We start from the raw sequence: 17,422 nt of genomic DNA, 5'->3' as shown, positions 1-17,422 counted from the left end.
CTCACTGACCCTTGAACTCTTTAAATAAGAGAGAGGTACATTTTTTTCATTTCTTCTCTGGGACTAAGCTTGCTCATTTAAATTATTTAGCATTCAGTTTCTTTTATAAATATATGTGTGTGTGTATGTATGTGTGAGTGTGTGTGTGTATATGTATATATACATTTATATGTATGTATGTCTATCCTTTCCATTGACATAGTTGTAGTTGTTCTGTCCATTGTTTTCCTGGTTCTGTTTACTTCATCCTACATCAGTTCATTAATGCCTTTCTATATTATTTGAAATTCTTCATTTTTATTTTTTTATGACAGCAATATTCCATTACAGAGTTTTAATCAGTTAACAAGTATCAAGGCCTACTGCGAACCAGGGACTGTATAAGGTGCTAGGAATGCAAAGGCCAAAATATGATAGACCTTGGCCTCAAAAAATTCATTGTTCTAGATGAGACAAATGTACATACAGCACTAAGAGGCACAATAGTCAGCTAATTAGGGTTAACAAACTCTAACCTTTAGAGCATTAAACTTGGAGTCAGGACAACATAAGCTCAAATCTTACTTCAGACATTTAATAGCTGTGTGACCAGGGGCAAGTCACTTAACTGCTGTGAGCCTCAGTTTGCTAATTCATAAAATGGTGATGAAGAGTGAACCACAGGCAGCCAAGACATTGTGTCCTATGGACAGGGAAGTATCTCATCACTCAGATATGCCACATTTGGAAGTGAACTTGATGGGGTAAATGCTTTTTGGCACCATCTTTAAATGCCATGCGTGAGTAATGGCAAGATGGTAAGCCATTGTCCAATAGTTAGCTACTTTATTTCCAATTTTTAACTACCATAAAAAGTGAGCCTGTGAATATTTCAATATATATTATAATAATGATAATGATAGCTAGCATTTATATACTGCCAGGCACTGTTCTAAGCACTTTACAGATATAATCTCATTCATCCTCACTACAACCTTGGGAGTGATATTATTATGCCCATTTTACAGTTGAGGAAACTGAGGCAAACAGAGGTTAAGTGACTTGCCCAAAGTCACACAGTTAGTAAGCATCTGAGGTTGGATTTGAGCTCAAGTCTTCCTGACTCTAAGCCAAGTATTCTATCCACTGCTCCAAATAGGATCCTCGAAAGTCACTCATAGGGGCTGGTAGGTGGCGCAGTGGATAGAGCACTGGCCCTGAAGTCAGGAGGACCTGAGTTCAAATCCAGCCTCAGACCAAACACTTGACACTTACTAGCTGTGTGATCCTGGGCAAGTCACTTAACTCCAAGTGCCTAAAAATGAAAAAAAAAGTCACTCATTAAGAAAGTTCAGAACAAGGAAGTAATAATCCTGTTGCATTTCACCCTGGTCAGTCCACATTTGGAGTACGGTATTTAGTTCTGCCATGTTTGAAGAAAGACACATACAAACTGGAATGCAGTGAGAAGGGGGTGACCAGGATGGTGGGAGAACTGGTCACCATGCCATATGGTGATTTAGACTGGAGGAAAGAAGATTGGGGTTGGGGTAAGGGTGATAGCAGGTGGAAGACCATGGAAAGCAGTCTTAAGTAAGGAAAGACTATCCGTTAGACTCTTCATTGTGCCCAAAAGCAGGACTAGCTGCACATTGTGGAAGCTGCAGAGAGAAAGCCTCAGACCAAATATAAGGAAAAACTCCCTAACAGTTAATGTTGACCAGAAGAGGAATGGTGTGACTCTGGGTACTTCCCCTTACTTCAAGTAAAATTGTCAGTGATAGTAAAATGTTAAAGGCAAAGAGTGGTGCAGAGGATGGTGTATTGGAGTTGGAGCAGGGAAGTTTCCAGTTCAAACCCTGCCTCAGACATCTCCTAGCTGTGTGACCCTAGACAAGTCACTTAACCTCTGTTTGCCTTGGATTCCTCACTTATCAAATGTTATCGTTCAGTTATGTCTGACTCTTCGTGACCTCATTTAGGGTTTTCTTGCCAGATACTGGAGTGGTTTGCCATTTCCTTCTCTAGCTCATTTGATGGATGAGGAAACTGGGGCAACAGGGTGAAGTGACTTGCCCAGGGTCACATAGCAGTAAACGTTGAGGGAACTCAGGAAAATGAATCTTCCTGACTCCAAGCCCAGTGCTCTAACCAGTGCACCCTCCAGTCTAATAGGGAACCTTTGTTTTCCCTGGGCTTAGCTTCTGGGAATGAAGATGAAAGGATTAAGTTCACAACAGCAGGGAAAAAAATCCCTCAGTCCACTCTTTTGGTGGTGTTATCTATTTGACAAAATCTCCAGGGGTTAGTGGATTTCCCAACATTGCTACCAGCTCCAACCTGGCCTCTTTGATGAAGAGTAGAAACACCACCTTCTGGCCTCTTCTCAGAAAGAATCACTGGAGACAAGCATTGGTTAAAACATGACTTTTTTGTAAACAAAGGTCAGGGTAGAAATAAAACAAACAATGGAAATACTAAGTTACAGAGTAAGGTTGCAATGTACAGTACTTCAGGGGCAAACAACAGAATTTCTCCCAGTCACCAAACTGTATCCTCTCTCTTATTTGGCTCCTTCTTTTGAGGCAGAAGAGAAGAGAGTTGGGCTTGGTCACCAACATTTTCTTTACCGTCTTACTCCTCTTTTCCAGATAGTTTTAACAACAGGTAAAGTCCCATACTCTATTAGCCTTCCAAATGGTTTTATTGTGATGGCAGATATGTGTGTGTGTGTATGTGTATGTGTATGTGTGTATATATATATATATATAATATGTATATATACACATATGTATATATACACATACATATATGTGTGTGTATATACATACATATATGTATGTGTATGTGTGTATGTAGATGTATACATATATACATTTGAAGTTATTATCTTTATTCTTTTTTCTGGATCTAAAGCACCAGGACTATTCCCATGAATTAAGATAGGGTTCATGGTCTTCTGACTCACAAAACAGGCCATGTATGACAGTATCCTCTCTTGGGCAGTTTGAGCCAAAGATTTTTCTATTAAAAAGAATTGGAAGATAAAATAATTGAGAACCAGGGCTGCCCGTAGGAAATTGCCAAGTGAAAAGAAGAGTTTGCTCCAAGGCCCTGTCCTGGGCCCTATTCCCTTTTCTCTCTGTGTGCTGTCTTTTTGACTTCATCAGCTTCCAGGAGGTCAGTTATCTCCACACAAATGGCTCCCACAGTAATATATCCAGCTGTTGTCTTTCTCCTGAACTCCAGTCCCAAATTATCAACCGCTTATTAGACATTATGAAGTGAAAGTCCTGGGAAGATACCAACCCAACTTGGCCCAAACAGAACTTTCCCACAATCCGTCCCTTTCTCAAACTTCCCTATTTCTCCTGAGGGCAGCAGTACTATTCTTCCAGTTAGACAGGCTGGCAACCTTGGAGTCAGCTCCTCATTCGCGCTTACCTCATATATCCCATCAATTGCTAAATCATCAGTTCTATGTTCAGAATCTCTTCTGTCTAGACCCTCACATGGACACCACCCTCATCACCTCTCCCCTGGGCTGTTTCTATAGCTGCCTATTCTCCCTGCCTCCAGACTTCTCTCTTTAATCCATTCTCCACACTATTCTTTCTTTCTCAACTCCCCCATCTCTCTCTCCCTCTCTCTCCTCTCTCTGTCTCTCTCTGTCTCTGTCTCTTTCTCTTTCTTTCTGTCTCTGTCTCTCTCTCTCTTTCTCTCTCTCTCTCCCTCCTTCCCTCTCTCTCCATCTCCTCCCTCTCATCTATATGTGCTATACTATAATAATATAGTATGTGCGATACTATTATAATAATAGCTAGCATTTTACACAGAACTTTGAGACTGACAAAGTGTTTTACATGTATTATCTCATTTTATCCTCACAACCACCTTGGGAGATGGACACTACTTTCCAGATGAGGAAATAGAGGCACAGAGAGGTTGTAACTTGCCCGCACAGTCAGGTATCTAAGGTAGGATTTGAACACAGTTCTTCCTATCTCCAGGTCCAACACTCAATCCACTGGGTCCCCTAGATACCATGTCATTTCCCTACTCAATGAACCCCTGTGATTGTAAATTAAGATCCTCTTTGGGATCCAAGAGCCACATCCTGGCTCCAACACACCTTTCTAGCCTTATTATACAATATTCCCCTCTACACACTCTTTGGTCAAGCCAAACAGGCCTTCTTGTGTTCCCATCTCCTATTTCTGGGCTTTTACACAGTCCACTCTAATGCCTAGAATGTGCCCCCTTCTCCCTTCTTCCCCTCAGAAACCATTTTTTTCTCCAAAGTTCTGAACCTACATCCACCACCTCCTTCTTGAGGCAGTTCTGGGCTCTCCAGCTGCTAGTGCCTAACACACTATCTTTGTGACCCTGGGCAAGTCACTTCACCCTGTTTGCCTCAGTTTCCTCATCTGTCAAATGAGCTGGAAAAGGAAATGGCAAACCACTCCAGTATTTCTGCCAAGAAAACCCCAAAAGGCGTCATGAAAAATCGGACACAACTAATGGACAAAACAACAACAAATGTGTACATCTTATCCCTCCTATAGAAAATAAATTCTTTGAAAGTAGGAATTTTTTCATTTCTGCCTTTGTATCTCCAGCTTCTAACACAACACCTGGTATAAAGTAGATGATGAGTAAATGTTTATTGACTGACTGTCTGACTTAATAAATGCTGGTCGATTTGGCTGGTCCTAAACCAGTAAATGAAAATTGAAAGAATTGTGCACATCCTATCCCCACCAGCAGCTCTTCCAGGCCCCCAAATATTTGTTTTTCATTGTTTGTTTTTCACTCACATTACAAGAGTTTAAGTGGACTTCTTAAAAGTAAAATTTTCTTTCTAAAGCAATGGGGTTTTTGTGAAGTGGGCGCAGTGAAGCTAAGAGAAGGCAGGGATGTGGTGGTAAACATTTAACAGGTGGCTTTCTGAAAATGTATGCACGTACACTCTTACGTTTAATCTGAACGGTTAGCATTTTCTCCATCACTTTCTTAAGTCTGGACAACAAACAAAACGCTAAACCAAGCCCTGATTTGTACTGTTTGCCTATTTCCAAGATGTAAATGTTCAACTTGACAATCTAGCAGTCCCACCCGATCCCAGGAGGCAGCATCCATGCTTCAGCTCTAAATCTGGAAAACTATTGTCTGCATCAGTCCTTTGGCCCTTAAGCAGGAAGCAGAGGGTTCAGATCCTGATTTGGGGCAAACCTCTCTGGTTTTTAGTTTCCTCGTGGAAATTGAGGAAGCTGCAAGGTGCCCGCCAGCCTCCAAGTCCTGTGACTCATCCTTGTGACACTGCCTCCTGTACTGTTCACACGTTTGATACCCAATCTCCTTTTAGATCCTGAGGTCGTTTAGGGCAGGAATCCGGTCTTAGACATCTTTGTCTAACTCTTTGTGTCTTATACAGTGCTGGGCACACCGTGAGAGGTGAATATATATTGAATGAATGACTAAATAAATGAATGAAAGCTTCCTTCTTAGGAGGGAAGAAATAGGAGATAAGACCCATTTTCTGCTATTATGAATTGGGCTTTTCGTATTTCATTTCAGACGCCAGTCAAATGAACATAATTTGTGTTTTTATGTAGGCACCAAGTGTGGGAAAGTGCTTCAAAGAAATTAATTCATCACAGGAAGAGCAAAATGGGCGGGGAGACGGTGAGGAAGGTTGGTTGCCGGGGGGGGGGGGGGGGGCGAAGAAGGAGGGATTATGGAGATTTTGAACGTTTCTGCCCAATCAATGCAAGGAGAAAAACAAACCCAAAGAGAATCTGGCTCAGTTAGGAGAGCACAAGTTTTGTCTCCTGGTGATTCCTGCAGAACTCGAGCGCTGGTCTGGAGGCGGATTCTGACCATGGCCTTTGCTAATCTCCGGAAGGTCTTAATCAGTGACAGCCTGGATCCTTGCTGCCGCAAGATCCTGGAGGACGGAGGGCTGCAGGTGGTGGAGAAGCAGAATCTGAGCAAAGAGGAGCTGATAGCCGAGCTGCAGGTAACGTGGCAGCGCGGGACCGGGCCAGCCCGCATCCTCGCATCCCCCGGGCTAGCTCGGGCTCCAGGGCTGGGGGCTGCCCTGGCCCTGAACGGACTCTGTGAACCGGTCTGTGTCTCGTGAGCCTTGAGGGCTTTGTAGCAACGGGGGGGCTGGAGGTACAAACTTTCTGCTGAACTCTTTTTAACCAGAGGCGTTACTGTTTGGGCGGGTTTTCAGCGGGCACAGAAATGAGAGTAGTGCCCCATCTCGAGCCCCTGTGCCAACTGTCTTTGCTCTAATTCTGATCACCAAAGACCCCGTGGGGACAGGAGGAAGGAGGGTAGTGGGAGGGGTCTTTGGACATTGGCTAGGGACTGAGGTGAGGTACATAGCGTGGGCCAAGGGGTGCAGCATATGGGACTGAGGGGGTGCATTTCATGGGACACTAGGGGAGGGGGTGCATCGTGTCAGCCTAGGAGTGCATCACGTGGGACTGGGGGTGCATTGTGGAGGACTGGGGTGCATCGCGTGGAACTGGGGGGAGGGGCATTGCATGGGACGGAGTGGGGGTGCATTGCATGGTGCTGAGGAAGGTGGTACTTGGCATGGGGCAGAGTGCACTTTATTGACCTGGGGCGGGGGTGTGCGGGGGATGCATTTCATAAGCTTGGAGGTACATGAATAGGCTGGAGGGGCGGTGCTTGGCACGGGACAGCGCGTTTCTTCGGCGGGGGAGGGGTGCGTGGCTCAGGACTGTAGACAGGGAGTGCTAGCTTCTCAAACCAGCTGGACACCTCCTAGGCCACGGGGGTACCACCAGCCCTACTTTAGGCTGGTGCACTCAGCTCCCTGGGAGTGCTGGCCGAGCCCAGGCCGGGGCTGCTGCAGGAGCTGCAGGGTGGGCGGCTCTGCGGAGCCAGGACAGCCCCGGGCCACCTCCGTCTGATGCAAGAAGGAGGCGCGCTTTCGCGGCCCCGCGCCCCGGGCTGGGCAGGGGGGATGGGAACTGGCACGCTGGGTCCTCTCTCCTCCCCCATTGGAGGCCTGAGCACATTCCCGTGGTCGGGGATCGTAGATTTAGAGCTGGAAGGGACCTTTGAGTTCACTCCCCTCATTTTACAGATGAGGAAACTGAGATACAGACAGGTTAAAGTGACAGCCCAGAGGCACACAGTTTGCAAGACTGAGCCTTTGAGATTTGAATCCAGGATATCCTTCCAGCATTCTATCCCGTGTAGGAGTAGAGTCTGGATGACAGAATGAAATTGACTGTCTAAAGCTCTGCTTGCAGTGATAATCTTCTCTTACCTAAGAAGTTATCTCCCGTTAGGTTTTTGCAGGGGATGGTGGAGGAAAGAGTGAGGCTGGTGACCTTGCACAGCCCTCCGTCCCTTAGAGCCAATTCACTTGCAAGTCACGGCATCCCCTTCCTGATGTCATGGTTCTCTTCAAGAAAGGGGACAAATAACAACCACCGCCTCTTACAGGCATAACTTCGAAACATAAATAGATAATGCCACACTCAGCTTTCTTAAAAGTCTAATTGCTGGTCATTTTCTCCCTAGAGAGAAATGAGAAAATGATTAGATTTATTTTTGGTGACTTGGATCTAAATGTCCTGTGTCACCCCCTCCCCACCATTTTTTGGCTGGTCCCCAACATCAGCCTTTTGCTGTGCCTGGCTTCCCTCCCCCTACCAGCCAGCCAGTTTGACAAGCCCTGAACTTTCTCCCTCACCCCCTTCAAGCCTTTCCTCAAAATCTCTGGGCTCCTCAAGTCTCCAGGTCCCTCAGATCACACCGGGCAGTTAAATTACTTATGCCCCAGGGATACAGCTCAGACGAGGCTATACATCTGGGCCCCCTGGAATGCCAGTTTGGGATTTGGATCATGGACTATAAATCGGCCTATGGAAAGTGTGTCCTAGAATGTGCCCAACACTGTGTTAGAACTATGGGATTAGAAGTGTAATACACTTGGTTCTTGATCTCTGCACAAAACATCATTTGCTTAAATGCCAAATTCGGTAAGTGCAGTTACTCAGTTGAAATAGAAAGGGAGAGTTTTCTGTGGAATGGAATAGTCAGAGGTTTTGACAAGTAAAATGAGGAGGCTGAGTAAGACTGATCTTAGGTTTCCCTCCAATCCTGGAAGCCAGGAGCATGTATTTGTATGTCAATTGACTCAAATCTGAATCAGCAGAGAGAAGCAGGGGGAGCATTTTAGGGAAGCAACATTGAGCATTAAGTCAACAAGTCCCGAGTTCAAACCCAGCCTCAAACACTTCCTAGTCGAGTGACCCTGGACAAGTCGCTTAACCTCTGGTCTGCCTCAGTTTCCTTATCAGTAAAATTAGGATAATAGCAGCCCCTTAAATGAGGTAATATATGTAAAGGGCTATATAAGTTCGAGCTATTATTAGCATGAAAAAAAGGCCTAGGAGGCAAGAATCGTGCTGATCACATTACTTGCAGGACAGTGTGTGCTGGGGAACACTGAGGTCAGTCCACCTGGAGTGTGGAAGGAGTGAACTGGGGGAGTCAGGAGAGATAAGATTGGACAGATAGGATTGGGTCAGACGGCACTGCAAAAGCCAGGGTCCGGGTAGAGCCTCCTTTTTCTGTTAAATACCCAATTTCCCCATTATATTCAAATATAAGTAGATTAAAAGATTCTGTCACTGCCCCAGTTAGTCTGCCGTGGGGACCCCCTGAGCTTGTGGGGCCTGTTAAGATGATGTGAGGAGCGCGAACTTTGCTCCCAGCTCTATTCCTACCAGTTCAAAGGAGGTTTGCCTTCCCCAGCACCACGGAGTACTTTGCAACCATTAACTTATTAACCTTTGCCACACCACCCTTCTCTCCCAGAACTAATGGCCACCTTCCTCCTCATTATCGCAGAAGTTCAGAGTTGGTAGGGTCCTCCATGACCAGCCTACACCTGAAAACAAATTCCCTCTGTAATATCTCTGACAGGTGGCCAGCCATTGACTGAATATCTCCAGGGAGTGGGGAACCTACTACCTCCTGACGTACCCCATTCTGTTTTTAAATAGCTCTAGGAAATTTTTTCACCAACATCAAGCTTAAATTTGATTCTCTGTAAATTCCACTTCTTGCCCCTCTGGAACTAGATATATCAAGTCTATAATACTTACATATGATAGCCTTTTAAATGCTGGAAGACTTCTTTCATGGCCCTCTCCTCAGTCTTTTTCCCTCGCTCTGGGCTGAACCAGTATTCCTATAGCACGAAACTGAGATCCTTTCACCATCCCAGTTAGCCACCCTCCTCCAGTTACTGTCCAGCTTTATCAGTGTCCTTTCTGAATGCATCGCCTAGAACTGAACTCTGTGCTCCCAGTGTGGGCTGGTGAGGGCAGAGTACAGAGGTGCTATCAGATACCTCCCTAATCTGGACCCTGTGCTTATCCCAAGGTAGCCTCAGATTGCAGTAGCTTTCTTGGTTGTCACATCACCATGTTGACAACCATCGGATTGTAAAGGCAGGGCCAGGAGGGACCTTGAAACTCCTCCCTCCTCACTTAAGAGATGACGACCAGTAATCCAGAGAAATGAAGCAATTTGTCCAAGGCTATGTTACAAATAAGTAGCTGACTCAAGATTTGAACCTACCTAACCCTGAGTTCAAATTCAGCACTCTTTCCATATTGTGCTTGTGAAGCTGATTTTTTTAACAATCCCAAATGTAATACAGTATTTATCCCTCATAAACCTAATCATATTTGCCGTGGTCCAATGCTCCAGCTCCTCGGTATATATGTGTGTGTTTATAGATATGTAGATATAGATACACACATACATATACACACACACATATTATTTATACACATATATGCTAGAGCATTGGACCCCAGCACACATAAACACACAGGCATATATACATATATGTGTGTATATGTGTATTTATAGATAGCTACATGCACATGTACACACACACACAAATATATATATTATATATATAATATATATAATGCTAGAGCATTGAACCACAGCGCACATATACACACATGCATATATACAATATGTGTATATATATGTGTGTATTTATAGATAGAGACATGCACACGTATATACACACACAAATGTGTATGTATGTGTAGATATATATATATATATATATGCTAGAGCATTAGACCACAGCACACATATACACGCATGCATATATAATGTGTGTATGTATATATGTATATTTATAGATAGATAGAGACATGCACACATACACACATGCACACATATATATGCTAGAGCATTGGGCCACAGCACACATATACACACATGCATATATACATATATATGTGCGTGCGTGCTATACACATATACATATATACATAGCTTGTCAGTGTGTATGTTGGGGGAGGGAGGGGAAACCCTGCCTCTGTCATTCAGTATGGCAGCATTCCCACCCAGCTTGGCGTCATTGGCAAATCTGGCAAAGTTGCCATCCTAAGTCTTTATCCAAGTCACTGAGGAAAGTGTTAAATAGTACAGCTCCCTAGGGTTCTACACCAGAGACCTTGCAAGCTGTCATCAAATCTTATCGACTGCTTTTTAAGTCTGGCCATTCAGCTAGTTCTAAATCTATCTAATTGTGCTATGTGTCCAGCCCACATCTCGGTGTGTATACACACAGGTGTGTACATGTATGTATGTGTAAAGATTCATGCACACATGTATGTGTGTGTGACCCTGTGTATATATAAACACGTGTGTATTTGTATATATATATTTTATTTTTATTTATGTATGTGTTATATGTGTTTTATGTGTGTGCATACATATGTGTATATATATATATATATATCAAAGTTTATTAAATACTTGGCTCAAAAAAAGCAGCTAAGCTCCATGCACAGCATTCCCTTGTTATACCAGTTTAGTAGCCCTGTCAAAAAGAAAGCAAGGAAATGAGCATTTATCAGATGCCTGCTATGTGGCAGGCACAGGGATGTTATCTTGACTGATCCTCACAACCCTCTAGGAGGTGGGTATTTATTATTTTTTGCATTTTACCCATGTAGAAACTGAGGTTAATTGACTTGCCCAGGGTCACACAGCTAGTAATAGGCTGAGGTGGATCTGAACTCAGAACTTCTGGATTCCAGGAGCCGCACACCTCTGCTTTCCTCCAGAAAAGGAAATTAGGTTGGTAGGGCATGAAGCCTTGTTGGCTCTTTGTAACCGCTGCTTCTTGCTCTAGATGTTAACCAACCATCCCTTTGTTTTTTTCAATAAAATTTTCTTGGGAATCAGTGCCAAGCTCATTGACCTATAGTTTTTCTTCTTCTTTTTGAAAATAGGGATGGCATTTCCCCTCTCAGTCCTTCGGGGCCTCCCCCATCTCCCATAACCTTTCAGCCATGGCTAAGGGGGCTCCGCTGGGACGTCCACAGACCCTCCCCGAGTCAAGAACGGGCCAGGTCACATGGACTCTTTAAGCACAGCCATGATGGGGCCCTTTCCTTATTTCTGTACCTGTTGTGCCTATCAGTTCTTTTTTAGCCATCTTTGTTCTGACCTTTCCAGTCCAGTGCTCATTCTTCTTGGCAGAGAAAATGAACAAAATACAAATTGAGAAATTCTGTCACAAGTTATCATCTCATCTGCTTGAAGCAGCAATCCTAGCCCTTCTGGTCCCCTCTGTTCCCAAATATAAATTAAAATTTAAAAAACAAAACCGTTTATATTGTTTTTGGCCTTTACCGGCAGCCTTAACTCTTAACTTAAACTTAAGTTTACCGCACTGATTGCTGTCTTTCCTGGATCACGCTGTGCTTTTGTGACTTGCTCTGGATCCTAAATTCTGGACATAACTTCTTAAAATCTAAGATGGGGTGAGTTCCCTGTGCATCCACATTGGTCTTTTTAGATAACTGCCCTTCTTCCTCATCCTGAAAATTATTCCACTCAGGCCTCAGAGACTTGTTTTTGAGAACTTCCTATCCCTTTCTGCTTTTCTTCACCTGTAGAATTTTACTCTGTGAGATCCTACTTATCTTTTGAAACCTTTGAAATCTCTCTCTCCCAATTTAGGGTATACATTAGACTGAAGCTCGGCTCTCTCTCTCTCCCTCTCCCTCTCTCTTCCTGTCTCTCCCTCCCTCTCTCTCCATCCTTTTCTCTCTCCCTCTCTTTCCATCTCTCTCTGTCTCTGTCTCTCCCTCTCTCTGTCTTCCTTTCTTCCTCTCTTCTCTGTTCCATCTCTCCTCCTCCCTTTTTTTCTCTGTCTCTCTGTTTCACTCTCTGTCTGTCTCTCCTCCCCGTCTCTCTCTCTCTTTCTCTCTGTCCTTTTTTCTTCCTCTCCCTTTCTCCTCCACTCTGCATCTCTCTATCTCCTTCCCTTTCTTTTTTTAATATTAATTTATTTTTAGTTTTCAACATTCATTTCCATAAGCTTTTGAGTTTTAAATTTTCTCTCCCTCCCCAAGATGGCATGCAATCTAATATAGGCTCTATCTCCCTCCTTTTCTTCCCCCCCCCCATCACGAGCCTTAAGATGGACTCATTACTTCCCCCCCAAATTCTCATCGGTTCCACCCCACCATACAGTTTCTTCTCATTGGCAGGAATTGCATCTAGAATTTCCCTTCTTTGTTTCCTCCACCTTTTGGAGAATGAAATGATCATTAAGACAAGTCAAGAAAGCATTAGTTGCTCTACTTTTAGCAGATGTCTAGATAACTAAAGCTCCCCAGAATCACCATATCGTGCCTCTGCTCCAGGACCATGATCTGTTTTCTTCTAGGAGTGAAACAAGCTTGCACTTTGAGTATAAGAGAAGTCACTCAGCCATGCAGAAATACAAACATCACGGGCTTATTGCAAATCATTCAACAATTCCCCCGGCTCTCCCTGCTTTCTGAGAGTGGGATCATCAGTTTTGACCTTTTCATTCGTACCTCTGCTGTTGAACTGCTACAGAAGACCAGTTTACCTGTTGCAGAAATGGGCCACCAGCCTAAAGACCCCCCACACATTAGTGATGACTGGGAATATTACCCTCTTAGATGCTGGTGATGTCTTAGAAGGAATAGGCGTATAGAAGGAATAGGCGTATAAAATGAAATGGGGCTCGGAAGAAGAGAAAGGGCTGGAAATTCTCCAAGGTTTCCAGTTCTTTAGATAAAAGGTTAGCAACCCACAGCAACCAGGTTGAATCCAGCACATAACTGTATTTTGAAATGTGAGAGAGAAAAAAAACCCCACCATTCCTAGCTAACCCTTGGGCTGTAGTTTACCAAATTTTGCTTATATCCAGTTCTCCCAAGGCAAAAGTTTGATGCAGGTAAATTTTATCCTACTTTTCCACTTCCTTTTCAGCGTTTCCTACATGGAGAAGTACCTGGATCTCTGAATCCCCTTTTTAATTCTTTATCAGTTTTTATCTATCAGATGCCCAGTAAGGTTTAATGGTATTATGAGCTCACCACCAGAAAGACCTTCTTTGTGACCAACCTAAGAGCCCAGTGGTCTAACTGAAGTCTTAATTTTTACTGCCCAGGCATCATCAGGAAGAGGGACAGCTCTAGCTTTCTGGGTTTGGGGGTTGTCGTTGGTTGGGTTTTATTTTTTTATTTCTTTTTGCATAAATATTCCAGTCTAACTAGCACCCCACCTTGGCTTTTTCCTAGGCTGCTTGCCCTGGCTTGTCAGACTTGAGAAAGTAGCATTGCAAAACCATAATCAAAGCACTCAACATTCAAAAATAACCTGTTTTCACTGCCTTCGTGGCCTAGATACTTGAACAAGAAAAAAAAAGGAAAGAAAGATTGAAGGTGATATCTGGGGTGGGAGAACTTGTCCAGCTCCCCCATTTCACAGATGAGAAACTTAATACCCAGGGAGGCTACATGAGATTACCCGAGGTCACGTGTCAATGGCAGACTTGTACTAGACTCCAAATCCCCCGAATTCTGGCCTTTTTCATTTTGTAGTACCTCACATGGGCTCCCTCCACCCTTGGTAAAACAAGAGACAGAAGCAGACTTGCTTCCCACCCTGCTTGTTATGGGACCTCTCACCATGTGCCTAGGCAAGAATATTCTTGTTCTGGGAAGATAAGCATTAAATAATTCAAGATTGCACCAGAAACCTAAAATGGGGCCTCTGGAGGTTTTCCTCAGGCTACGTGGTTAACCCCACTACTCACTCCATTGGTTATGGCTCTTAGGAATTGAGGGTTCCCTTCTGCCCCACGTTCCCTTCTGTCTGGTTCATAGTAGGCATTTAATAAATGATTGATTGACTGGTTCTGTCTAAAAATAGAACGTTCTCCCAATTTGGAGTGGTTTCCGTATTTCTGTTGGTTAAAATAGCCTTTATGTAGCGCTTTAAGGTTTGCAAAGCACTTTACAAATATGATCTCATTTGAATCTCACAACAACCCTGGAAGGTAGGCACTATTATTATTCCCCATTTTACAGAGGAAGAAACTGAGGCAGGCAGTGGTCAAGTGACTTGTTCAGGGTTACACAGCTAGTCAGTGTCTGAATTTGGATTTGAACTCAGGTATCCCTGAATCCAGGCCCAGTGCTTTATCCACCTAGCAACCTAGCTTTCTTCTAGGGTTCAGCTCAAATATCACTTCACCACAAATGCTTCCTCTATGAAGACTTCTTAGAGCTAAGAAGAGCACGTAGAGATTAGTATCTTGTGGTCAGAAAGACCTGATTTCAAATCCTGCCATAGAAACTTGCTAGCTTTGTGACCCTGGACAAGTCACTTACTATTCTCAGAGTGTTTCTTCGTCTGTGAAATGGGTATAATAATAGCACCTATCTCCCAGGGTTATGGTAAGGATCAAAGGAGATCATGTTAGGTGTAAAGTGATTTGTAAACTTTAATGTGTTGTGTTAACTCACTGTGCTTCAGGACTGTGAGGGGCTGATCGTCCGCTCAGGGACCAAAGTGACCGCAGATGTCATCAATGCTGCTGAGAAGCTCCAGGTGGTGGGCAGGGCCGGCACTGGTGTGGACAATGTGGATTTGGAGGCAGCAACGAGAAAAGGCATACTCGTCATGAAGTGAGTATGGGGCGTGAGGCGGGTGCCAATCAGTCCTCCTGCCTCAGTTTTCTCATCTCTTAAATGGGAACAGTAATAGTTATATTGCCTCCTTTGCAAAGTAAGTTATAAGAAAATAATTTTGTAACCCCATCCAAATGCTGTATAAATTTGAATAAACGATAGTCAAAAAAGGGTTTGATGGTGAAGGTGTGGACTGGCAAACAAGGGAAAATACTAATTGTTATGATTAGTCTCAGGGTAGCTATTTCAGCTCCTGCTGAATCACAGAGGTGGCACAGATGTCAGAGAGCCATCTACTCTAGCTTTCCATTTCCAGATGGGCTAACGTTTAGACCAAGAAGAAAGATGGCATACGTGAAATGTAGTAATGATTAGCATTTATATAGGACTTTAAGGTTTGTAAAGCATGTTAGCTATGTGATCTCATCTGATCTCATCTGATCGTTCCACTCACCATCAAAGCACGTTCCTAGGCTTTCCTCTATGCTTATTGGGCTGCTATTTGCCTTGAGATGACCCTTCCAGCCTTCATTCACGGTGCGGGGTTTACTTGGACAATTCCATGTCAGATGTCAATAAAGATCCATAAGAATATTCACTATTACCCAGTTACTGCAATCAGGAAGGCAGAGACTCCTGCCAATAGTCCTCTTTGCCCATGCTGGAGATATCTACCATCAATGTATTTGAAGAGTTCAGTTTGAAGGCTGGTTCATTATATTGCTTTTGCAGAGCTCATTGCCCTTGAAGAAGGGGAGAAAATATGGCTCTATGGGATTTGATGTTCCTTATTTACTTTCCTTGTTTGTCTTTATTTGTGTGTTTGTATATGAGTTTCCTTATCCTCGGGGAAGTCTTATATACTATACCATGATTTGAGCTCTCAAAGGTCTTGGGCACAAAGAATGCCAGGGGTTTGCCAGGGTTAAATATAAGTCATAAATAATCCAAGGACTGCTACATCCTTAATAGTGTCTTCTAAGACCTTCTCTCCACGTGCTGACATATCTGTCCTGGGACAGTCAGACATAATGGGACCCTGGCATAGGCAGTATCTATCCTGTTCCTAGAAGGAAAATGACCCAACTCTACAAATTGTATATGTTCCTCCACATTTTCTGAGTCAGGAAGTTAATAGAGTCTTGTCAGTAAGACAGTGAGTTGGGAGTCAGAAGGATTATACAATAGTTTGGGCTCTGCCACCATTTTCTTGGGTAACTTGGGTGTGACATTTTAATTTCCTTGTAACTTCTACTTATAGATATGAGAAAGGCCTAAAAGAAATTTTGTTTTTCCTTTTCCCTCTAGTTTTTCTCCAAACCCTATCTCAAAACAACTCTTACCCTTCAAAAACTTTTTGAAACAAAATTTTTCCTTAGGACTTCATTTCTCCTTATGATAAAACAGAGACCATTATTGTCTGAGGTAGGATGTGTGCATAAAGAAGAAAGTCCTGAGACTAAAGGATCTGACAAAGAGAATGCTATGAAAACTGATGAGAAATAGCACAGAAAAGAGAACCCAGAACGAGACGTTGAAATTTGACTGAAATTATGAACATTCTGCTTTAAGTGGGAACATCTGGTACAGCTCAGTAGTTCCATTGATGAGTTTTTCTTTGCCTTGACTTTCAGCACCCCTAATGGAAACAGCCTCAGTGCTGCTGAGCTCACCTGTGGAATGATCATGAGCCTGGCCAGGTAAGTTTATGGTTCCTCTGTAGTCTCATTCATCCATTAACCCAATGCCAATAGTTCATTAGCATTGAATAAATCTGCCTACGGAAACTTAGGCATTCTATAGCAGTGACCCTTGGACTGTCCATTATGCCCTTTTGATACTGTCTATACATTTATCTAAATTAATTGGAAAGAAAATTGTTAAACAGCTCATAGCCAACCAAATACTCTGAGATGCTCCACTGGAGGCCTCCTTTGGAGGTATTGTTGAACCTTTAAGTGATTCCTTTATAGATCTATCTATTCAGCTAGCTTCAAATCCCCTGACCTGTACTATCAGCCAGCTCCTATGTCTCCATATTTTTTATAAGAATAGAATGAGAGATATTAAATTAAATATTAAATTAATTAAATTAAGTAATTAATATTAATTAATATTAAATTAAAATATTTTGCTAAGATCTCAATGTGGGTTCAAAATTTGCCTTCTGTAGCTTACTTACTGTTTAAGTTTAGACAAGTCATTTAACCACCTGCTGCCTCGGTTTATTGATCTGTAAAATGAAGGGGTTGGACTAGATCAGGAATAGGGAACCTGCTCTCTTGATGCCACATGTGGCCTTCTAGGTCCTTGAGTGCAGCCTTTTGACCGAATCCAAGTTTTGCAGAACAAATCCTTTTATTTAGGGGATTTGTTCTATGAAGTTTGGATTCAGT

The 17,422-nt window shown here is 43.2% G+C and overlaps 1 protein-coding gene and 1 long non-coding RNA gene across 2 annotated transcripts in view; one reads left to right on the top strand and one right to left on the bottom strand.

Annotated features, from left to right (window-relative positions):
- Nucleotides 1-5,860: 5,860 nt before the first annotated feature.
- LOC114046439 (D-3-phosphoglycerate dehydrogenase) overlaps nucleotides 5,861-17,422 on the top strand; it is a 34,347-nt gene continuing 22,785 nt past the window's right edge. Inside the window, exons 1-3 of the mRNA XM_027866782.1 lie at nucleotides 5,861-5,998; nucleotides 14,872-15,023; nucleotides 16,661-16,726. Coding sequence (XP_027722583.1) covers nucleotides 5,861-5,998; nucleotides 14,872-15,023; nucleotides 16,661-16,726 — 356 coding nt within the window. The remainder of the gene's footprint in view (nucleotides 5,999-14,871; nucleotides 15,024-16,660; nucleotides 16,727-17,422) is intronic.
- LOC114046440 lies at nucleotides 7,508-9,289 on the bottom strand. The gene is made up of 2 exons (XR_003569512.1): nucleotides 9,138-9,289; nucleotides 7,508-7,541 (listed from the first exon to the last, which is right to left on the bottom strand). It is a non-coding gene; the product is annotated as an uncharacterized LOC114046440 (long non-coding RNA).

This window comes from Vombatus ursinus, unplaced genomic scaffold, assembly GCF_900497805.2.
Source record: "Vombatus ursinus unplaced genomic scaffold, bare-nosed wombat genome assembly UNPS02014782.1, whole genome shotgun sequence".
Lineage (NCBI taxonomy): Eukaryota > Metazoa > Chordata > Mammalia > Diprotodontia > Vombatidae > Vombatus > Vombatus ursinus.
The sequence above is the reverse complement of the archived record's forward strand: the minus strand, read 5'-3'. Positions and strand labels throughout refer to the sequence as shown.